A 25596-nucleotide genomic window follows, 5' to 3' on the forward strand; every position below is an offset into this window, starting at 1 on the left:
AACATTTTCATTGTAAGCCTTTATTGTAAAAACAATTTTATGTTCATATGTACATGTACATGTATATATTGCTATATCTTGTCTGCCATATACATTGATATTTATTGTGAAGGGCCCTCAGTGATAGCATTTTGTAAAACTGGAGATACCCTGTTGAAATAAAACTGGAAATAATAAATGTAATAACATGAGCACACTTACTTTGAAAAAATACACTGTACAATGTTTAAATTTGACATTTTCAGCTTCCCATCATTTCAACACAGGGTTTGTGTGGATTAGCTTAAACTAAATAAAATAAAGCTCATCGCACAGTTAAACCATATGCTAATTTCCTAATGGAAATGATGAAAACTAGTTTCAAATAGTACAGCTATTATCCCACATGTATCACAACAAACAACATGGTATTGTCTGTTTGGAGCATGGAACATATTAAAAAGGCAAATGACGGTATCTAGCAGTACACAATCATCAACTCTCATACAAGTGCAAACAAACATGTGAAGCACACAATTTTCCCCTCTAGGTATCAGATTTCAGCAGTGTGGACAAGATGATACTTACGGAGTATGAGTCATTGTAAGAGAGATGCCTGAGTGATCACCAGACGTTCCTAAGGGAAGAGAAAGAGGAGGAGAAAAGATTACATAGATTCACACAGATTCATGCACATCATTCATAAATCATTGGTTTCTTAAACAAAATATGACCGTTAGAATATAAGAACTTGTAGGGCAATTCCGTGGTAACGGAATTACATGTACGAGTCAGAGAATTTTGGCTGTTAGTTTTGCTCACAGTAGCCAGATATCCCAATATTTTCCCATTTTCTGTACATATTACAATGCATGGCCACTCATGCTATATTCTAGACTAAGTTTTTAACCCTCTCACACATTCAGATGCAAATGACTGATATGTGCAGAGTGTTGACAAGATGATAAGTACTGTTTAAATACCAACAGAATAACCAGAGAAATGAGTCACTTTGCATTTGCAACTTGCAAACTGCAACACAAAGTTTAGGAAAAGTTTCTCTGAAATCTAAAGGACACTACAAGTAGCTTCATATAATGTCAACTTTATTTTAAAAGCAAGATTTTTTTAAATATCAACAAGGTTATATGATAGATCAAACTTTTAGGCAATTACATGTACTTTGATTCCCAACGGCATCCCAATCATGTGAAAGGAATAATATGCTCTTTCATTTGATACCAGATTTGTCATGTACCTGAAGATATAGTCAATTTTACAATGTTTGGCAAGCGAACAAATTTCACTTAAATCCATGTAGTCAGGCAGCATATGTAATTTACTTCGACAAATTGGCCGAGTCTGATTTTTCACTTTTACGTGATTGGTGGCATCACAAGGAACAACTTTCAACTTGGTGACAAATTTCTAAAGGTCATCTTGACCATGTTAGTGGTCAAAATGGGGGTCATTAGGGGTCAATTTTTTGAATTGCCCCAATTCGGTCAAGTGACACATCAAATTGTTTGTCTTGTTATACTGAACAAAAAACTGTCCACAACCTCCCGTTTAAAAAGTTATGACCGGAAATGTCAAAAGGTCAACGAACTTTCGTTGAATAGCAAATTACACTGAAGGTGTTAAAAAAGCTCAATTTCCGTGTTTTTATGCATGTGTATACTTTTTTATTTTCGATTTTGATAATTCCATCCTCAGAAGTCCTTATCCAGAAGATATAAAGGGTCAAGACAAGGTCAGGGAAAGGTCAAAAGTTCAACAAACTTTCATTGGAAGCCAAAATACACGTCTAAGTTTAGAAGTCTGATTTTTTGTGGGTTCGTTATTGTGAAAAGTTTATATCTAAGAAGACATTTTATATAAAGGGGTCAAATGTGCTTATTTAGGAACAAAATGGATAAACAGATAGGCGTACATCGAATACATTCAGTGTGGTATCATGGTATTGCAGGAATACTTTGAAACAACTTGACAAACCCTAATGTCCTTTAAAGTCATATCATCTTAATGATGTTATAAGTGCAACCAGCTCTTTCCGAGTTTCTTGATTTAGGAATTCAAGTCAAGTTCGATTTATTTTCAATTTACTAGTCTTTGATATGTAAAGATACATTTCATCCATTTGCTTTGTACATAATATTTTAATCATAGAAAGTATGTAATGTATTGGGTATATATGTGCAATATGTTAACAGACACATCGATTGATCAGTGCTCCCAGCTCCAAGGAAAGATGCCTAACATCTTATTTGGATTAACTTACGAAGAAGATAATGAGGTATAGGATTGAGGATGATATGATAAGTTGGACTCCAACTGCTCCTTAATTAATTTTAATGTGTTACTGTTATATTATTTCTGACAAAGACGCGACATCGTGCAAGCATGCTCATTGTAGTCATTTACGGATGTCCATCATGCTTCTGACCATTACTCAATCTCTGGAGCCAAGAAGGACTACACATTCCTGATTATGTGTTGCCTTTATACGACTTGTAATAATTTATCAAGTATGTTTTTCCAGAGCATACAAAATGAAACTATACTTAATACCAGATGCAGATTTTGTTTGTGTTCTTTTGTCGTTCTTGTTTTTTCCTACTTGCTGAATTACCTGGATGTTACAAGAAAGAATAATCACATATGCCATTGAGGTAAACCACGTTCATACCGCAGCGGAAAGGGGGGGGGGGGGGGGGGCAGCTGCCCCCAGAAATTGTGAAGACTTGCATTTTTACTGAAAAATAAATATAACTGACCAAAAGTTTGCACGAAATTCTTAAATTTCACTTTACAAAATGCAAAAAGCTCAGAACAGCACATGCACCATAATTGTGTAGTCCTTCTTGGCTCCAGAGATCGAGTACTGGTCAGAATATATCATATCAGCATAATGGACACCCATGACTACAATGAGCATGCCAACAAGATGTTGCTTCTTTGTCAGAAATAATATAACCATCATACTTGAGGAGCAATTGGAGGCTTGGAGCCCAACTTATCATCCTCAATCCTAACCTCATTATCTTATTCACAAGATAATTCAAATTAAATGTTAGGCATCTTTCTTAGGAGCTGGGAGCACTGATAAATCCATGTGTTTATTCTGTTAACATAGTATTATACTTATACTCCAAAACATTACAATAATTTCTGTTAATTAAGATATTCTGTACAAAGAAAATGAAATAAGTATTTCTTTACATATCAAAGACTAGTAAATTGAAAATGAATTAAACTTGAATTGAATTCCTAAGTAAAAATAACTCCCTGGTTGCACTTATCACATCATGAAGATGATAAGATTTTAAGGGCATAGGGTTTGTCAAGTCGTTCCAAGGTGTTCCTGCAATACGATGATACCACACTGAATGCATTTGACGTCTATCTCTGTTTATCTCTTTTGTTCCTTAATAAGCACATTTGCATGACTCAAATATATAAAATGTCTTCTTAGATATAGACTTAAAGTAAAGAACCCACGAAAAATAAGACTTCTAAACTTCTAACCGCTTTTAGACGTGTATTTTGGCTTCCAATGAAAGTTTGTTGACCTTTTGACCTTTTCCTGACCTTGTCTTGACCCTTTAATATATCTTCTGGATAAGGACTTCTGACGATGGACTTATCAAAATCGAAAATAAAAAGTACACACATGCATAAAAACACAGAAAAAATTAACTTTCTTAACACCTTCAGTGTAATTTGCTATTTAACGAAAGTTCGTTGACCTTTGACATTTCTGGTCATAACTTTTTATCGGGAGGTCAAGAGTATATGGTTATGTACAGTTTTTTGTTCAGTATAACAAGACAAACAATTTGATGTGTCACTCGACATAATTGAACCAATTTAAAAAATTGACCCCTATTGACCTTATTTTGACCCCTAACATGTTCAATATGACCATTAGAAATTTGTCACCAAGTTGAAAGTTCTTCCTTGTGATGTCACCAATTCCATGAAAGTGAAAAATCAGACTAAGCCAATTTTTCCGAAGTAGCCGGTAAATCATGACATATGCTGCCTAATGTGTTTTTATTAACTTTTGCCTCAACTGTATGTACATGCGGGGCGGGGTGGGGGTCTAGGGGTTCTGACTCTCGCCTCTCAAACAGAGGACCGTGGGTCCTAGCCATGGCGTGTTTTCCTTCAGCAAGAAATTTATCCCCACTGAGCTGTACTCGACCCCGTTGAGGTTATTATTATTATTTTATTCGGCATTTCAACAAAAAAGAGTTTACAATCAATTTACAGGAGAAAATACAATTACAGAGTGGAAAGGGATGTTTGCAGAACAAGTCCAGGTTGCCTGGAAAAGAAAAAAGTTTAATAAATAACTAGCCCGCAGGCTATCCTTCCCGACCTGGACCTGTATGTAAACACCCCAAGAATAAAAACATGTATATAGATTATTATATTAATACAAGCAATAATTCATATAGAAAAAGCATATTGAAATTGATATGTATAAGAACAATGCAATATAGTGTGATTGAAACGTAATTAAAGGGCACCTTAAAGAAGTTGTAGTAAATTGGTATTTAGATGGGTAGGGGAGATCAGGGTTAGTTGGAACGCAGGGTAAACTGTAACATTGTAATTTTCTTTTAAGCATGTAAAATGAATTAATGAAATACAGCCCTCAATTTATTGCTAATAAAAATACAAGAGTGTTGTTTTATCAATAGCAATAATTTGAGGGCAGTATTGCATAAATTTATTTTACAGGCGTTAAAAAGAAAATTACAATGTTTCAACTTATCCCGCATTCCAACTTACCCCGATCTCCCCTACCCAGCAGGGTTAATTCCTTGCGTGCACCGAGCACTGGTGATGGTAGCTCGAGCTAAAGCCAGGGTAATAATAGCAGCACTTTGTATCCTCAGGCATAAGTGCTTCACAAATCCAGTTTATTATTATGATGAATTTCATGTACCTAAAAGTGCATGCATATGTACATGTACTTTAATGTATACAGGATTTTTGTTTTGTTCTGTTTTAGAGTGCCATTGTACATGCATGTCCCTACTCATGTAGTTTGCAGAGCTATGAATGAGACCGTCATAAGAGAGAATTTTGACTGTACAAATTATTGCAGCATCACGGTGATGGCTGTATTCCAAGATGAAAGCAATGAAGGGAAATTGGTTGCTAGAAAATAAGTTTTATCACACTTACAGATCTGTCTTGGGGGAAAGGATATGTAATGCAGCCATTTCTAATTCAAAGAAACTTGCTAGGAATATAATTAAATTAGGGGCTTCCATAGTAAATTCATCTCCATGGTAAACCGATATAAAGCAGAAGTCATTTGAGCTGAGTGCTTTCACTGCTGATCTAGATTTTAAAAAAATAGTGCCAAATATACATTCATGCAAAATAATTTTCCTAATGCATTTTCTTTAATAAACAAAAGTGAAATGGCACAAACAAAATAGACACATGCATGGACTACATTTATTACAGCAAAATATCTAAGATTAAAACTGAGGCTGAGACCTGTACAATGTAGTACAAGTATTAGAAACATAATTTTACTGTCAAATTCCAATTACATGTACTGTATTATTTAAATATTCTTCTCAAAAATATAAAATCAAATCAATGTTAAATACTTTAAACATAATCTATATGTACACTGTATCTAGGAACAGAACCAGTGCTGAAATCATACCCCCATGCAGGTGAGTATACCCACAACCTTGAAATGGAAACGATTGCAATGCCCCCCTCCTATCAGAGAATGTCAGAGAAATGGTGTTTCCCATGCCCAGACACCCAAACCCCTACACAACATGTCCACATCTCTAATGACTTCTCTCCTCATGATAGACGGGTCCATTATTACCTGCTCTACATCAAGTCAAGTTTATAGCAAACAGAAAAAGTCAGATATTTGAAGGGAATTTCAGTAGGTACATGTACATGTATATTCCCCTGCTGACAAGGCTTGGTAATATTGGTGTAATGAGGAATATCTAGTCAGTGTACTGTCTTTTATGAGTGTGATTGATCAGATCAAGAAAGGATCTTCAAGAATGATTGAAACAATGCAAGAAGCCATATTCAAATGATTTATAAAATGACATTACTGGCTTTTTATGTCAGTGATATCAGCATTATTATGACCACTAAAACCAATTGTCTACAGGAACCAAATAATCTCTTACAAAGTATATAGGAATGAGAGAATACCTGTTAGGTGATCCAGTTTGTCTCCATAGTGCATTTGAATCATGATATAGTTGATACCACTCTCCCCGCCCACATAGAAACCAACACCTATATGAAACAAAAGCAATACACGTACATAAAAAGTTATATTCTGATATTCATACAGTGTATCAGGTTATCACTAGTCTAAAGTTAGTGATACAACTATCTCGCAGTATAAGTGCAATTTTCCAACTCACTCTGATCATTTATACTGACTGGGGATTACATGTAATAACTATAAATGGTATTTTTTTTCGCAGTTAAAGCATGATGAAAGAGTATACATTAAACAAAGTAAACATGCAATTTTAACCAAATTATTCTTGTGGCAGTTTCGGCTTCAAAGAATTTTAGAATTTTAGAATAGGTTTAGATCATGACCCAAGTTTATTACAGGCCACTGATTTTAAAATAAGGAGCTTAGTTTGGGAATGCTATCATTGATATTTTTGTTGGACAATAGTTTGTACACATGTCTATGGCACCTTCACCCTTTTCAGTAGACATTTATGTAAATTTAGAGTGGTTTCAGAAGTGCCTTGATAAAGGCAACTTCATTTTGGCACTTTATACTGGGATTAGATTGGATTATTATTTTCTACCCCCCCCCCCCCCCCCCCCCCCGCTCCTATCTTTCTTTATCTCACATTTTTTGTCCTGTTATGTGTGATTGAGAGGGATGAAAACAAGACAAGAGCACATTGTATTGAAATGAAATAATATTAAGGGCAGCATAATTTGAAATTGTGCATCCTTGGATAGATACAGTAAAGCTACTATGCTCTTCAGTGAAAACTGCTGCTAAATGCATGTGAACATGTAAAACAGGACCCCTTTGTCACTACTATACATTATGCATGCTCTCCATATGGAATCTCCCTGCCTTTTCAGACAACTCCTAAAATAAATTATGATTTTTTTTAATTCTCAAATGAGAAAATAAGCTGGCAGTCTAGTAGCATGGGCAATTGTAGCCGTCTGCACAGCTGCCAACCTGAACATGAATATTTCCATATATTTTAAAGCTGAAAATCAGTATTTTGGTGAGGAAATCAGTATTTTCAAAGAAATACCATAGGACAACTCATACCATGTAAAATTGAACTTTAGAATTGCATGAAACCATCAGTATTCCTATTATTTTCAGTACTAAATACTGAGAACTTTAACTACTTGGTAGCTCTATGTCTGCTACTATATGTACATGAATGTAGCTTTCAAGTATAATTAAATTTTGAAACATTTGATACAAAGATTCATGAAAGAATACTCTTAACTCCAGAGGGGTGTTTCACAAAGATTTAAGTGTGACTTACATGTAGAGTCGCAGTTAAATGCCTAGTTGCGTGCGGTATAAAAGACATCACCGCATTGGTCAGATCATGGCAAATGGACGCACACTACTGCGTATTAATCAATAAGATTGTGCATTGCATATCATGTACGTGTCGGCATTTAAGTGCAATTACATGTAGATCATACTTAAATCTTTGTGAAACACCCCCTGGATCCCTTCAAAGTACTTGCACATCAAAATAATGGCCAGCAATGTCACTTGTCATAATAGTTCCTTCAACATATGAACAAGTAGGGGAAGGCGGGGTAAGTTGTGACACTTTTTGCATTTTGCATGTTAGAATTGATATGACTAGTACTATTGTAGAAATAAGGACCTTGCCTTTAAATTTGATTCTTAGGAAATTTTTTTCACCTACATATAACTTTCTACCCCCACACTGAAAGTCATCGTGACCTTTGAAAAAAAACGATGTCAAATGGCTCAACTTGCCCCATATATGGGGTAAGTTGTGCCACCTTCTAGGGTAAGTTGAGCCACAAAAACTACGTACAAAATGTATGGGGGGAGAACCCGCATGTCAATTTTTTGTTTGAAGTCTTTTCACTTGCTAATTCTCTATAAATACTAACATCATTTAAAAGGAAAAGAGCAGTCATGTAAATTTGCTCCTTTCAGCCTGCATTTCAATCAATTTTTATGGTTTGTTTTTAAGATACATTTCCATAAGAATTACCATGGCTCAACTTGCCCCATGCTGTTTGGCTCAACTTACCCCAGTCCGAACTTAGTGCGATAATTTTGTATCCACACATTTATTATGCATCCATCATATAAAAGACTATATGACAAGAATGAAGATCCATACCTGGACTAACAATGTTGTTATCATGTCTTTACTACATGTATGTTTAAAGACGTGTGTAAGAATTAGTACTTATCTATTTCACACTCTATTTTACTTTTTTAGCTGAAATTCATCCCTCTAAAAAACTACTTTTTGTTTCAAAGTGGAAAACAATGTGGTGGGGTTAGGGGTTATGCTATGGGTCATCAATACATGACACCACCACAATGTCTCACTCATTCATTATTGGCCTGGGGGTGGTGGCTCAACTTGCCCCTATGCTCAACTTACCCCGCCTTCTCCTACTGTATAGCACATGGCTAAAAACATTCACATTGTACAGATCTATCACATAATAGAAAACAATGGAAGAGTATCGTTATCACATTTTTTGATCCCGAGTAATCCCCATAAAAAATCAAACTTTAAAAAAGCTGTAATTTTGTTAATAATTTTATATTATTAGTAGTGTACTGTAAATAACATTCATTCAAGAGCATCGTCAGAATCATTCATAACCTACACTAATAAAGAAGCAAAAGCATATAAACTTTAACCAAATAATACTACAAAATTACATGACCTACATGTAGTATCATCATTAGAAAAGTGTGATCAATAATACAATTTCTCTCACCTTGAGGTATATTGGGAGATGCAGCATCTCTAGCCCATCCAAACATGATGTTACTCTTCCCTAAACAAGGACTCCCCTGACATTTACTGAAAAAAATGAAGGTAAATAATAAAAGTGACTTCATTAGTGCATAGATGTACATGTAGTATTAAACATGGTAGATACCGTCACCCAATAATATGAAAAAAATTCAGAATTAGGAGAATGTCACTTATGAAGCCTGGCTCACCCCTTTGCATTTTGGGCTTGCATTCAGCTGCAGCTTGGCTGAAAACAGACTAACACGGTCAATGCAACACAACGCAGTATTTAACGTGTCAATAAGAAGTCAATCTGCAGACCAGCTCCGCTGAGCAGTAGTTTGAAAGTTTTAGAAACATTCCCAACTGAACGCAACCAGACACAACCAAAATTTATACAACCAATACAAGTGGAAACAAGCAAGCACGATCAACAGCGAGCGGCAGATATTAACACAGTGTTTGTGATCCATTAACCATGAATTACCTTGTTCTAGCTCGCAACACCTTGCTTGAAATCCTGCCTGCAACTTTGTATGAGTTCTGATTGAGCTCAAAGGCAAAGTGTGATTGCAACCAAATATATTGCTGTGTATGGTGTGATTAATAGGTGGTGTATTGCTGTGTTTGGCTAATGCAGCAATATGGATCCTAGAACAATCAGGTTTTAAGAGAGGAGACATGTAAAACTGACTAAAAGTTTGTAAACCGAATACAATTTAAAATAAGCAACTCCTACATGTACATGTAGCTCCCATATACCAATACACTAAACAAAACAAATTATTTAAAAGCAAAACAAACGAAAAGCAAAAGAAAACCTAGTATAAAGTACTGTGAAATGATTTGGTATGTTTTATTCTGGTAAAGATAATATTTGACAAAAGAAATGTATCATTCAATTAAAATACAAGTGCACTCTTTCATTTTTGTTATTTCTTGCCATCATGGAGAGCATTACAGAAACAATACGATAAAGAATGATACTTACTCAACTTCCCCTTCATTGTTAGGTATATTTGTACATCCATATACAAGCATGTGATGTATGGTTTTCATCGATGCTCTCGGCTCAAAACTTACTGTAAATTTCAACAAATTAAAATAAAATCAATCATGCTAGATCTGAATATGTAGTACAAGTATGTATTTTTTTTACATTTTAAAGACACATGTGCTTCTACACGTGTATCACTAACTAATAAATTTGATGGCCATAACAAAATAAAGGTTTTGAGTGAGCCAAACATTGGCTGTAAAAAAATTTAGATTGGGTGGATTTTTAGAAGGCCTTATTCTTGATATTGAAGGGAAATGATTTGTAGTGCCCTCGGCTGATAACAGGTTTGTTTTACTCTGCTTTTATAGAAAATGGAATATTGTTCAGTAGTTTGGGAGCATTGATGCCTTATGGTTTTGCCAGCTCAAATGGAAATGAATATAATGACTAATCAAACTTCTCATCAACATGTTTCTATACTTTTTTTTCCACAAACAAAATGAAGTGTTAATCCCCTTTGCAACTTTAAAAAATTACAGAGAAAAAAGTAATTAAATTTAGATTATCCAGATTGCAACTTTGTACTGAAGAATTATTAATTGGAGCATCAACTTGTCAGACTAGGGTTAGTAATATGAGCAGACAATTGTTGTAGGACTTACCAATATAAGAATCTCTTGGTGGAGCAGCTAAAGCATAGCAGAGATACTCTTCAGGCTGAAAGAGGAATGTGAAAGTAAATTATAATATATATACATGCCATACACATAACCTGCACAAAAAAAATCACATTTTTACCTTTATGATGAGAGGAGTTGCCCAAGATCAAATTAATCTAAGGTTTCATCATACATGTACATTGCTCATGTAGGCCTACAAGTATGTACATGTACCTCAGTACCTCACAATATTTGAACAGTGTTTGGGTTCGTAATCTACTCCATTTCATTTCATTTTGTTTCATGTTTCTTTTATTGACTTATACCAAAACACAATTTTACAACATAGGACATATACAATTCAAGAAATTGCAATGAAAATATGAACTGCATATTAAAAGTACAATGTATGCCATTGGCCTTGAGAAAGTAACAAATATAAAAGAACGAAGACCTTTAAACTTTGCAAAATTACCAGGTTTGTTTTAATACCAAGCAAATCTTTCTTTTTACAAGGCAAACGCCAAGTGTTGTCTGACTTGTCTCGCCTGCATATTGCAGTCATGAAGAGACTGCATGTCAAAACTATACATGTACATGTAGGTCATGTCATTAATGGAACAAAAAGATCATACAAAAAGCATCCGAACATACAGTAACAGTCAGATATCTTTAATACCTGTTTCAAAGCTATAGAAAGTTATTGTGTGTACAACACAGCACAGTGCCAGTCATTGAAAGTTCATTGACCTTTGACCTTAATTAAATTCACCTCGCATTCGAATTTGACATGCATGCACCTTCAAGATATGGACCTCTAGTATGAATTTGGCAATCCTACCTCGAAGATATAAAAATTTATTATGTGTACAACACAGCAGTGCCAGTCATGGAAAGTTCATTGACCTTTGACCTTGATCAAATTCAACTCACATTTGAACTTGACCTGCACCTTCAAGAGATGGACCTCTTGTATGAATTTGGCAATCCTACCTCAAAGATATAGAAAGTATTCTGTGTACAGCACAGCCAGTGCCAGTCATGGAAAGTTCATTGACCTTTGACCTTATTCAAATTCGTCTCACATTTGAACTTGACCTGCACCTTCAAGAGATGGACCTCTGTAATGAATTTGGCGATCTCACCTCGAAGCTATAGAAAGTTATTGGGTGTACAACACAGCACAGTGCCAGTCATGGAAAATTCATTGACCTTTGACCTTATTCAAATTCGACTCATATTCGAACTTGACCTGTGCCTTCAGGAGATGGACCTTTGGTATGAATTTGGTGATCCCACCTCGAAGCTATAGGAAGTTATTGGGTGTAGAACACAATTGTTGATGACGCCGCCGACGCCGGAAATAGTGATAGGCTACATTGTATGTCTCGCTCCGCTAAGCAGGCGAGACAATAATCAGTACCTTTGGTACACCTGCATACATAATGTGCAGTATGCATGATGAAATTCACACAAGCCTGTCAAGATAAAACAATATTTAGCAAAATATACAGGAGCATTATACACCCATCTACTCAGTGACCATCATGTAGAACAGTTTCCATGGTGATATCAATATGACATCATTGGTCCTCCAGTGCATGCTGTTTACACAGTTTTGTGATTGAGTACTGATTCCCGGAGAGAAGGGAATGTGTGTGGCATTATAAAATCAATTTTATATACATGATGCATGGTCAAGCACTGTACAATGTAGGGCCTACTGTACAGTGTAAGGCCGACACATCAAAAGGACATGTAGGTCATGATGAAAGCAAATAAATTGACCACAGGACAGAATTAATTTGGTATTCATGTATTAATTTAAGTTTATAAATATGGGATGTCCATGTACACTACAAGCCAGCTTACTCCTGGGGGCCCGTTTCTCTCGAGAACCTCGAGAATAACTTTATCCACCAACCACTATTAGATACATGTAGATCTTTAACACCAAACCCATTTCACAAAAAGCTTCCTAAATTTCACAAAAGGCTTCTTAAGTATGTAGAAACCCTTCATATCAAAGCCTTAGTCACAAAAAAGCATGATTAAAAATAATCAAAATAATAATAGCAGAAGTAAACCATGTATACCTAAACCATGAAGACTGGAGCATTCAATTGCTGGGAAAATAAATTATAAATAATTAATTTCATGAATAAAAAAAACACATACTAGTAGATGTTGAGATGGGTACCCCCGGGATATTAAATTTTAATAGTTTACAAAACCATAAAACATTTTTTTGTAAAATATATAATTATGCTTCTTTTTATCCCAAACATCCAAATAAATTGTAACATAAACTGGCAAAAGAAGCTGCTGAAAACTGCTTATCTAAAAAAAGAGCCAATGGAGTAAATTAGAGAGTCAAAAGGGGCCTAAGCTTTCGATCCTAGCAGAATCGTCTTCGGAGGCAAAATGACAAACATATAAAGTGGAACAAAAGAAAACACTAAAATACAAGTACAGAAAAATCAAACATATATGGATAAAACAAGACAAATTAGATAAGGAGGATCACATGGGAGTGATACAACAGCAGAAAAGGAGATCAATGGCAAAAGAAGCTGCTGAAAACTGCTTATCTAAAAAAAAGAGCCAATGGAGTAAATTAGAGAGTCAAAAGGGGCCTAAGCTTTCGATCCTAGCAGAATCGTCTTCGGAGGCAAAATGACAAACATATAAAGTGGAACAAAAGAAAACACTAAAATACAAGTACAGAAAAATCAAACATATATGGATAAAACAAGACAAATTAGATAAGGAGGATCACATGGGAGTGATACAACAGCAGAAAAGGAGATCAATGGCAAAAGAAGCTGCTGAAAACTGCTTACACTGTATCTAAAAAAAAGAGCCAATGGAGTAAATTAGAGAGTCAAAAGGGGCCTAAGCTTTCGATCCTAGCAGGATCTTCTTCGGAGGCAAAATGACAAACATATAAAGTGGAACAAAAGAAAACACTAAAATACAAGTACAGAAAAATCAAACATATATGGATAAAACAAGACAAATTAACATAAACTGTTAAACTGTTAAAATAGGTGCCCTAAATTAGCATAAATTAGCATATCAAATTTTTATAAATGAAATTTAAAAATTCAACATTTATTTGGGGCATTCATATCGCACCAAAGATAACTGGGCAAGTCCAAGAATTCGCCCGCGTTACGTACATGTAAGGGACATTTCAGAGGGTTTAATGACGTGAAAAATAGTGTTTAATGACTTTGATTAGATTGAACACCCTCATGATGGTAAACAGAACACAAAAAATGGTGACATGTGACCTTGACCTTCTAGAGAAAGAGATGTGCCATTACATATAGGACGCAGAAAAAAAGACAATTTTTAGAACATTTTTTTAAAGTTGAGAATACTCTGAAAGGGTTCTAGGACAATTACCCCCCCCCCCCGGACAATCACCCCCCCGAGGACAATTACCCCCCTGGACAGTTATCCCCCGGACAACTACCCCCAGAACAATTATCCCCAGGACAACTACCCCCCAGACATTTACCCCCGAGGACAATTACCCCCGAGAACAATTACTCCCGGACAGTTATTCCCCGGACAACTACCCCCCGGACAACTACATGTACCCCCCAGAAAATTACCCCCCCCCGGACTATTATTTCCCCTGGAAAATTACCCCCCTGGACAGTTATCCCCCGGACAACTACCCCCGTACAATTACCCCCAAGGACAATTACCCCCAAGAGCGATTACCACCCGGACAGTTATTCCCCGGACAACTACCCCCCGGAATACCCCAAAGACAACTACCCCCGGACAATTACCCCCCCCCCCCCCACCCAGAAAATTACCCCTGGGGGTATTCTGAAAAGTCTCGTAAGTTTCTACTATTAGCGCTCAATAATCACTTTAGGCCACTCCCCTACTGAGCCGAATTAGCCAATCAAATGCACTCTTACAATGTAAAACGTTCTCCTAGCGCGCAGTGTCTCTTCACTTTGCTGGCTTGCAGCGCAGCACCCGGCTAGCCGGCTGCTGCAGGTGCACTGCACCACGATCTTGATACAAAGAATTTTGCTGAAAAATAATGCTAACAGCATTTGCATTGGAGATTAGAGGTTCGTTATGGTGTTGAAATTAACTGTTGTCTTTTCTCTTTCTCTCTCATTTATCACGTTTATTGTACCTTTGTGCTTTTCTCTTTTTTCGAACGAGTTCTGATTTTCACACCCCCTATTTGAATCCATTTGTAGCTTTCTTTTTTTTCCTTTTTTTTTACAATATTTTATTTGCTTCTGTCTCGGGGTCATGATGGGAGGGGGAGGTCTTCTTTAACTTAATTCCTACTTATTTTAAAAACTACGTACTTTTCAATATATGAGAAATCTTCTCCAACAAAAAGCTGATTTGAATAAAAATATTTCAGAAATCATCTCCAACAAGCATAATTAAAAAAAGCCGAAATTTTATTAAAATTTGGTGTGAAAACATGACATATATAGGTTTTTATAGGTGGGGAAAACGATGGCATCACTCACTATTTTTTTCTTTTGTATTTTGTTCTATATTCGTTGTACTAAAAGGGTCTGCCGGTATGCTTATTTTTTCATTGTCAGAAACAAGGCTTAAATCACCCCTGCAAATTGCTGCATCTACCATGATTTGGCAATCTCATTATTGTCAAAATAGTGTGCAAAAACAAAATAGTTTATGATGCTGATAAAATATAGACAAAATAATAGTCATATTTCCCCTATAAGTACACAATTTCTGTCTCCTTTTCCCCTTTTTCCAATTTCTTTATTACCAAATATAGTCCTTTTACTTGTTTCTATATACTGTTACCTTTTCCCTCTTTATTCTAATTCCCTTTTTATACCCCTCTCTTATTCTCTTCATTCCTCCTAATTTTGGTCGCAGTATTAAACCGATTTGACAATATTTATACGAAATGAAAGCCACATTTAGCAAGATATGATGAGACTTAATGGACCTCTTATCATCATTATCTAAAGTCCGCTAATTGAGCGCTATGAGACTTTTCAGAATACCAAAAGTCTCGTAACTACTCAATTAAGTCTACGTGCGGTCATTACGCGTACTCTTGCAAGTGCGCGCACCGCCAAATAAGCCTGCCAAATAAGGAAAGGGGCATTTTTTCAGAATACCAAAATGCTAATTGAGCGTTAATTGAGCTTTCAGAATACCGCCCCTGGACAATAACCCCAGAGGACAGAATTAGAATTGATGCTGGAGAGAAGGGGGGATTTTCTGGGGGTAATTGTCCAGGGGGTAATTTTCCTTGGGGGCAATTGTCCAGGGGTAATTGACCTCAGGGGGTAATTGTTTTCGGGGGTTATTGTCCAGGGGTAATTGTCCGGGGGGGGGGGGGTAATTGTCCAGGGGTAATTTTCTGGGGGATAGTTGTCCGGGGGGTAGTTGTCCAGGGGGTAATTGTCGGGGGGGGGTAACTGTCTGGGGGAGGGTAATTATCCTGAGGGCAGTTGTCCTGATCCCCTCTAAAAGTGTTTCATCTGACAACTTGTAACTTAGTGTGATAAGTCACAACACTCTAAAGGCAAGTTTCATGTCAAAAGCCAAATTCCTCTAATTAATGACATGCTACATATACAGTTACTAGTTTGTCCCAATAGAGAACACACACAGTTTTCCAAATAATTTCAAAAATTAAAATAATTCAAAATATGGAAATAAGAGTTATTTGTTCTATTGAGACATATGATATGACTGAAACGGAAATTAGCCATTTCAACAATTTTTTGTTCTTGTTTTTCATGGTTTCATGAATTACTTTAGTATGTATTTCTATTTCTTTCTTCACATTTTTCCATTTTTACAATTTTTTGCTTTGATTGTTTTCATTAATCAGTATTCATAACAAATCCGTCTTTAAATACTGAAGAAAAGTTCAATAATCACTTTTTAGAGCACTCTTTAAATTTGTTTGTCTACCTTCACTTTGTACACAAATCTCCCTATTGACATTGTGTGTTAATGTCCCATACATAACAAATTTTTAATTAACTTTTAATTAAAAAGTTAACTATATTCTTGAAACGTTTTATGGTACACATTTTCATACATAATAAATTAGAACTTTCCAGAGATGCAACAATACAAGAATTGTATTATGAGAAATAACTTTTGAAAAATCCTCAAGTATGGGACATTCCATCCTTGGACAAGACCTAATTTAGATGACACCACTTTTCCCCAAAAAAGTATGTTTACATAAGATTTATATAGCGCACTTTCCATCTTGATTAGATTAGATTTACCACTTATTTATTTTGCTTTTTTTCATGTTTACTATGTTTAGTTTTTTTCTTCTCAATACACCCCTCTCTCATACAGCATCAGCTTCTTAATTTGCTTTTACCCTTTTGGGCAATTTGGTTCCCTTCCATATATACAGGGTTTTTTTCCTACTATATAGTCTTCTGTTTTTTCCCCTCACACCCAGCAGATTACAATATCAGTTACACCATTTGTATATATATTATTTTTTCATTTTGGATATATTTATATACTTTTATACTTACAGATTTATTTTTACACTTACTTTCTTCTCTTAGTTTGTTGAATGCTCTATCATACATACTTATGTCTTTTGCACATTATCAGTTGTTCCCTTCTCTTTCCCTTTTTTCCCCACTCTTATGCACCAGTTTATTATGCCTTTCTTTGTTACCTGTTTGACCCACCTCTCACTAATTCTCTTGTTATTCATATCTTCCTCATACCCCTATCACTGTTTTGTTCCAGATCCTGTTTGATGTTGCCTGCCTCATTATCTTAATCCCTCTTGGTTTGAGGTCTTTCTTTCGCCTTACTCACACTACCCTTTGTGTCTGCCTACTCCTTTTCTTTCATCCCCTTCATTAACCTGATTGGTGTTTTGTCTCCTTGTTCCAGTGTTGCTGTTGAAGGTCTGTGGTCTATATCATGGTTGTTCCACCTCATATGTTTGCCATTTGCCTCCGAAGAAGATTCTTCTAGGATCGAAAGCTTAGGCCCCTTTTGACTCTCTTATTTACTCCATTGGCTCTTTTTTTAGATAAGCAGTTTACAGCAGCTTCTTTTTGCCAAAAAAATAGAAAAGGAATAACATATAAATTTGCAGGGAAAAACTCTGATGAAACCCAAACCTTACAAGAAAGTGGGTTCTTTGCAGTTTGTTATCAAAAACCAAAAACTTGGAAAAAGTAGGTTCTGTACCCTTCCCATTTTAAGGACCATACATGTATGGAACTCTGTGACATGGGCAAGGTGTCAAATTAAAGTTGACTTTTAAAGTTTCTCAGTTGTGAAGAATAAAATTCACAAGAATACATGTACATCATTTATTCCTTCAATAGCTGACCTTTAAACTTTGGTTACCACACCCTTTTTTAGAAACACTTCTACATTTACATGTAGGCCTACATATAACCCTTGACTTACTCTTGATGGTTTGACTCCAGGCATGAGGATGTCCATTGTGTAGTAATCATTCTCTTGTCTTGTATATTGTGTTCTACTCCGAGAGAAAGGTTGATAGTAGTAATTTCTTGCATCCGACATGGACAAAAAGTTCCACAACATCACACATACCACATGAAGGAGAACATACACGTAGATATTGGTCATCTTGGCGAGATTAATTTCTTTCAATATTCATAAATATCAGTTGAATCTCACTTTAATGTTGGAATAATAAATTTAGTACTGTCACTCATCTAGATAATAATACATAGGGAAGTTGTAGGTAAAGTTATATTTTAACAGAGGAATCTCATTATCAGATGGCCTGTGAATTTATTAACCAGCTTCTGAGAAATGGTTACAAATAGCACTTTTCCAGTTTCTCAAAGCATACTTCTCCCCAGTCCTGATCTACATGTATGTTTGTGATTTTGGTGAGTAGGTCAGAGGTCAAGCATCCTTGTCTGTTGATCCCATTCTCAAAGCAATGTCTTCATTCCAATGCACAACCTGAAAAAAAAAATTGTTGAAAGGGTTATGATTTGTTGTTGCTTTGAAAGCACAATGTCACCCTCATGGTCTGAAAAACAGAATCCTGTGGTCGAGGCACAAACTGGACCCTCAAAAAAAGGAAAAGTTAGACCTCGTCACGTTCGTTCTCGGTATCAATCAGCCATTTTGTTTTCAATTATTGACGAACAAGACAGAACTTTTCCTTTTTTCGAGGTTCCAGTTTGTGCCTCGACATCAGGATTCTGTGTCACGATAGATTCATAATCAAGGTAAGTGCATATAATTTATTTTTCCCCCTTTTATTTGGAGTGCTATGCGACCCCATTCTACCCCATTTTGGAGAGTATGTGTCTGCCTAGTATTACACGGACAAGTCCAGGGTTAACATCGTAGTAGTGTGCTAGGACAAGTACGAGTAGAATTGGAAAGAATTAGCGCACACCCTGACAAAATAAATGGTAGAGAATTTAATGCTGTCATGTCACTCTGGTCTTGACTTGAGCGACCTGGAGGTAGAGTTGGACATTTCACAATGTCATGTTGGAACAGGGAGGCAGCGTAGCTCAGTCGGTTAGAGCGCATGTTTCGGATAAGATCGTAGATCTCAATGTGAGGGGTTCAAATCCCGCTCATGCCGAAATGCATCTAACAAAAAAATCTGATGCTCTAGCATTGTGTGTTAGCGTGCCTCACCACTGTATTCAGTGCAGGTGAGAATGCAGTCGGTAAACACTCCGTCCATCGGAAAGGACGCAAATGTTGGTCCAGCGTACCATATAGGAGAGTCACAACCTATGCACGTTAAAACCAATATATTCGTAAAAGAGAAGGGTGTTCACCCGGTGTATTGTATACTTGTTATTGAAGTCTCTCACTTTAAAAGTCACACCAGAAGGAGCTTGCTACTGACTTTTAAAAGGTATAGTTCACAAGGAATACTGTATGAAATTATGAAGGAAGTTGCATTCCCATCATGCAAAAAAAATTACAATGAAATTGTTTTGTACGTGCACTTACCAAGTACGTAATTGTTTGTATCAGACGATTTTTGTTTGGTTTTCGGGGAGGGGGGGGTACTTTTCCAAACCTATTGCCTAAATCTGCAACATTTTTTAAGCTTAACATTTTGATGAAGGGGATTTCCAGTGTCCCTTTTTTAGTTTCTAGGATTCTTTTGAGCATTGCCTCGCTAAAAGTAAATTCCTGGTTTTTATGCCTGTTATACCCTTTTTACACAGGCTAAAATTTCCTTAACCCCGTACTATAGGCGGGGCTAAATTGCCATTTAGCCCCACCTATAGTACGGGGTTAAGCTTAGCCCACTTTCTTTTCACACAGCATTTTTGCAAAGTGGGCTAACCCCACCTTTAGTACGGGATTATTTGGCCCTGCAAAAAAGCAGGGTTATCCCAGCAATTGCGGTGCTAAGAGCGATAGTATGGGGTTAAGATCGCTAGTGTAAAACGAAAGTGGGCTAAGCTTAACCCCGTACTATAGGTGGGGCTAAATGGCAATTTAGCCCCACCTATAGTACGGGGTTAAGGAAATTTTAGCGTGTGTAAAAAGTGTACGAGTGAAGTACTTGTACTACGAATGATCGACAAAAACCACTAGTCCGGGGTTAGCGAGTTTCGTGTGTGAAAAGCAATCATTCCTTATCCGGGGTTAGCAATAACAATTTGGCATGTGTGAAAAGGGAAAAAAATAGTACGGGGTTAAGTATAGTACGGGGCTAGCGATAGTCCGGGGCTAAGAAAATCCTGTGTAAAAGGGTATTAGTAGTGTGGATGTGTGATACAATTTTTGTTGTTGGTTTACGAGTATAGATGAAAGGTGAAATATGACAGTTGTGATCAATGTTGCATGGATCTACTAAAACTGTGTTTTGTTTTTTTCTAATTTAAAAATAATTCAGATTCAGTTTCGAAGCTGGAGTTTATTTTTTGTTGACAGCTTGAAAAAGAAATTAGCAAAGAAAATTATCAAACAAATTATGAAGAGAATTGAAATCTGACAGATATTAACAAGCATTGCTTGCACTGACCATAATAGAAATCAATAAAACTACATGGTTGCATGAGATTCGGGGGAGGGGTTACAGGGTACATGTAGCCAAGGGGAGGAGACCCTTATTCATTTTGCCTTTTTTGAGGGGAGGGGGAGGTTGGAGAAGGAAAAGGTTTAAAAATTCAATTGATATAAAACTGATGAATATATTATGGGTGTATAGTCAGAAAAATCTGTGTAAAGTCAATGTAATATTAAATTACTATAGGAAAACATGTAGCTGCTATGACCCCCCCCCCCCCCGAGTAAGTAAAAACATACATTTATCTTTTGATAATTAAAAATGTGAAGTATTATGAAACTTTTATGACTTTAAAAGCCTTATACACATAAGTACCAAGAAAATTATGCCTTTGAAAATCATATAGCACTGGTAAATGTTAATACCGACAAGTAATGATAAAAAAATTTCAAATCAAAGAAAGGAATTAAGAAAATTTTTTCATTGAAATGTTCTTAGAAACTCGGGTAAAAGACGGGTATACTTCCACATCAAGCTCACTTTCATGTGAGGCCCAGCCTGCACAGAAGATACAACACAATGATTCCACATCATTCCCAATGATTTGACTTCAATGTGTAATATCTCTATGGCAAATTAAGTGTAATGTCAGTTACCAGCATGGTTGTAGCCCCCAAAAGACAAAAACGAATTGTTTAATATTTTGACACTAGTAATGGAGCTGGAGGTATATTAACATCTTCTCACTCTCAGGGACATGAGATATTTCAATTTGAATGAACACCCTGAAATTGCATGTCCTTTTGCGTAATGTCAGTTACCAACACATTTTTGCTTGCTGATGCCTTAAAAAAATGTGGTTACATAGGAAAACTTAGTATCAGAGTATACAGCAAGGTTCACTTTACTAACTCTATCAAAAGCAAACTCCCATCATTTGTTGTTTAGATCTAGAGTACCGGTATAGAGTAGAGATACACAAAATGAAAGGTGTGAAAACATCGTGCCATGTAATGTCATTACCGTGAAAATGCCCATATGTGGGCATTAACGGAAAGACAAGAAGACAATGATTGTGGACATTAACGGAAAGACAAGACAATAACGTTTTGTCGTATATAGACCCTGGCCAGCTCGATCAATACAGTACACAAACGTAAACAGAGCCGAGGTCTAGTAGTAGGTACCAGCGCCAGCCGGCTGTCAATTACACAAAGTCACAATTACGATGCCATCTCGTAAACAGATGTTCGCAATTTAATCAATTTATCTCACACTTACTTCACTAATTTCAACACATTAGAGGTGCTAAAACAAATACAAATCGAATTCCGTAAAGCTTGAATATTAATCACTATAGAGTTATATCAGTAGATATATAGATAGCGTTCATAACCTTATTTTATTTACCTCTTCAGGTCCCAAGCTCTCTCTCCACCGGTTTACTCTCGCTTAAATGCATACAGCAAGCTAGCTAGCTCAGTACATGTACCGTAGCTTCTCAGCTAAAACAGTCATGTAGCTGTACAATGAGGGCGATGTACCAGTACCAACTTCTACCATCATTGACTTTCTCGGGCCTATGAGCTTCTGATTCAGTATAGTCAAACAGGGCGTTGTGGCGTGCGCCTGTAATCCAAGCTGTGGGGAAGTTACAAATTGATGCAGAGGTTCGAGGTTCGAGCCCTGGTCACGTCTTTCGGATGGTGACGTTAAAGGTCGGTCCCAGACGTAAATAATCATATCTGATTGATACACGTCTGACAAAACTCAAATACACACATTACCTAAAGAAAGTGCAAAATATATTGGAGTGATTATTGACCCGGGGGGGGGGGGCACTTACATTGACGAGTGCATAGATACCATGCGCGACCAAAAAAACACGTAAAAGGTAACCCAGGGGGCTCCCGGCCGCGTAGCGGTCGGGAGCCCCCTGGGTTAGTAAAAAGGATGTCTTTTTCACGATAGGGCACGTTACGTACGTAACGTGATAAGGGTGTCAAAAACACAAAAATAATGAAAAAAGGGTATCTATTTCGCTAGGAAAATTACGTGTTTAGGGTCGAATTTGCGGGGATGATAAAACAAAGATAGAATGATTTATAAAGGATGTCTTTTTTGCCCCAACACTTCGTGTTTAGGGTCCGATTTGCGCGAGGTGTAGAAGGTGGGGTCGTACTAAACCAAATAAGGTAAAACCGACGACCGAAGGACCCGTAACAATAACTGAAACATTCCTTTACTTGTTTAGGGGTTCATTTCAGGGAACATTTGCCAAGAGTATCGTTTTGTTTCCAATACTTGTTAAGGGTAGGGTTTCAAACGCCAATACTTGTTAAGGGGTGCATTTTCAGAAAATGGAAATTACGTGTTTAGGGTGCTTTTCGAGACCCCATGGTCGCGCATGGTATCCACTTGTGAATGGAAGTGCCCCCCCCCCCCCTCGGGGTATGATGATCATCATTTAAATTGGGACAAACATAATTTCGAGTAAGCTAACTCAAAAGTGATCCAATCATTTTGGATAGTTTGCCTGCAATACTATTAATGTCCTCCAGCATCAACCCATTCAAACACGGATTAAATTATTTTGGTGAAGCAGACATTTAAATTGTCTGACGTGTACGCCCGCATTATGCATCAAGTGTTTACGGCCGGGAGATGTACAGGATTACCTACCCTCCCGTACAGATGATGATGATGATGATGAAACGTTTTTTGGGCCGTCTTCTACAATAAGGCTAGCTTGAAATGTATTTACCAATCAATTATTATTCTTCATATTTTTTACTATACTGTCTGTAGTGTGCGATGTGTCAGTACACAATTGCAAAAGCTGCAAAACAGGAGCTGGAAGAATAATACTCATATAAAACATATATATCGAACTCAACATCATATTAAACTGGGAATTTTTAGAATGTCGTCAACAAAAACATATGCAATCCATGGTTTTCAAAATCATTCATGATCTCAGTGCCCCTTGCATGAAAGATTCTTGTAATATCAGAACTATTCCTTACGCTCCAATGGAAACTTTTATTTACCTAAGCCACGTACTGATTTACGTCGTCGAATGTTTTCACACCGTGGGGCCTCGCAATTTAATTCCTTATCTCCTTAGAATATAAAATCATCTTAAAATACATTCATTAGAACACGAACATAGGGAGGAGGGGGCAAAGACGGAAAAAACTTTTTGCAAGCTACAAAATCGAGCGCGATGCGCGAGCTGAAATTTACACAAAATAATTCTGTCTTGAAAAGGAACTTGGAAAGGATTATTTGCAGTAACTCCTGAAAATGATATATACTTATCTCACCAGATGAATAATGCGAGTGCAGAGTGCGAGCGAAATAATGACCTGAAAGATTGTCTGATATTGAATCACCTTTCTATGTCACAAGTTCATGTCTTAACCTTTCTTTCCCTTCTCCTTCCGCCCCCCCCCCTTGTGTATCCTGGATCCGCCTATGAAAGCTACAGCATGAACTCATTCTATTTGATTTCTGTAATACACAATAAACCTTTTTTGTCCACACTCTTAAAAATATTGGGTAAAAATGCTCCATGATGGTAATTATGTATCCAACCAACATTGGGCACTTCTTTTGGGGATTATTATTTATCCAGTGTGATGAAAATTTGCTCATTCTAAAGTAATTTCTGCTTATTTTTTAACCTTACTGGACAATATGTTTCCCGCATTGGGTAAAATACTGCCCCAAATTGGTTGGATACATATAATTACCCTCGTGCTGGTTAAAATTTTGCCCAATATTTTTTACAGTGCAGGGAATAATTTTGGTAGTCAGAGTGAAGTTTATTTCTTGGCTTATATCTTAACCCTATCTAGGCCGGGGGGGGCCTCGGAGCCCCCCCCCTCAACGAGTCACGCGATTTTTTGACCGCGCTGCTCGCTGACTTTTTACTTTCATGTCTTGAGCAGCTTTTGAGACCAATTTTGCCTCACCCGGGTACGCGGTTCTGAAGTTACCCAACGTTATGTAAGTGCATGTCAGACCAAAAATTGCTCAAAAACGTGATTTCGTGTACAAAGTCAATGTAAATTGTGTTTTCAACCAAAAATCATAAATGTATGATTATTTTTTGTTTTGCTGGCCTAAATGTATGTATTTTATGCTGTTTATGATCTTAGAAGAGTCCCCAACAAATTTCATTGAAGAAACAATGAAAAACAAAAGATCTAATAAACAGAGAAATACATAAGAAATTGCAAAAAACAATATAAAGCATAAGAAATTGATCTGATATCACATTTTTTTCATGTACACTTGCTAAGAACATCACAAAAAGTTTCTATGCCAAAATTTAGAACATTTGGAGCTTTATTTATGGAGTTAGAGGAAAAAGTATGATTTCGCATAAAATTACGCATAAATTATCACAATTACGTAATAATAATTCGCATGAAAAAAAAAACTCCGAAAATACCCCGGCCTAGATAGGGTTAAAGTAAAAAAAAGTCCAGTCCATATTTTATTGGTCGAAGTAGACTTGAAATAAAATATTCCGAAAATTTGCTTTGCCCAATTATTGACGCTCTTGCAATGGAGCCAACACACCGGTTGAGTAGTGTGCCTTGATGCTAGAAAATAATTAGGCATTGAAGATGCAGCTTTTTCTTTGGTGAAAGGTGATGTCAAAATGTTATAATAATTTGGTTACATGGAAATAGGAGTTTTTGGCACCCCATAAAATAATTTCAGTTGTCTGTCTAAGGGAGAGGAGCTCTTTATCTTTTTATTGTGCAAGAAAATTTGTTATTTTATTTTGATGGTAAATCTTAGCAAGTTAAATTAGCAGTTCTCAACCAATAACATGATACACACTGTGAGATAATTAGCCATAATAGATGTTAGTGACTTTTTGGAGCTAACAGTGAC

At 36.5% G+C, this 25596-nt stretch overlaps 1 protein-coding gene across 3 annotated transcripts in view; it reads right to left on the reverse strand.

Annotated features, from left to right (window-relative positions):
• LOC121416354 (peptidyl-glycine alpha-amidating monooxygenase B-like) overlaps positions 1-22243 on the reverse strand; it is a 56748-nt gene extending 34505 nt beyond the window's left edge. For 2 of the 3 annotated variants that reach the window (XM_041609928.1, XM_041609926.1), the window contains exons 1-7: positions 22096-22243; positions 18123-18653; positions 10680-10734; positions 10009-10099; positions 8998-9083; positions 6196-6282; positions 568-616 (exon numbers count right to left, since the gene is read on the reverse strand). In XM_041609928.1, coding sequence (XP_041465862.1) covers positions 568-616; positions 6196-6282; positions 8998-9083; positions 10009-10099; positions 10680-10734; positions 18123-18308 — 554 coding nt within the window. In that variant the 5' untranslated portion in view covers positions 18309-18653; positions 22096-22243. Of the gene's footprint in view, positions 1-567; positions 617-6195; positions 6283-8997; positions 9084-10008; positions 10100-10679; positions 10735-18122; positions 18654-22081 lie in introns of all 3 variants that reach the window. The other variant, XM_041609927.1, reaches the window with a different exon arrangement.
• Between the last annotated feature and the right edge of the window lie 3353 nt (positions 22244-25596).

Source organism: Lytechinus variegatus, chromosome 5 (assembly GCF_018143015.1).
Source record: "Lytechinus variegatus isolate NC3 chromosome 5, Lvar_3.0, whole genome shotgun sequence".
Classification (NCBI taxonomy): domain Eukaryota; kingdom Metazoa; phylum Echinodermata; class Echinoidea; order Temnopleuroida; family Toxopneustidae; genus Lytechinus; species Lytechinus variegatus.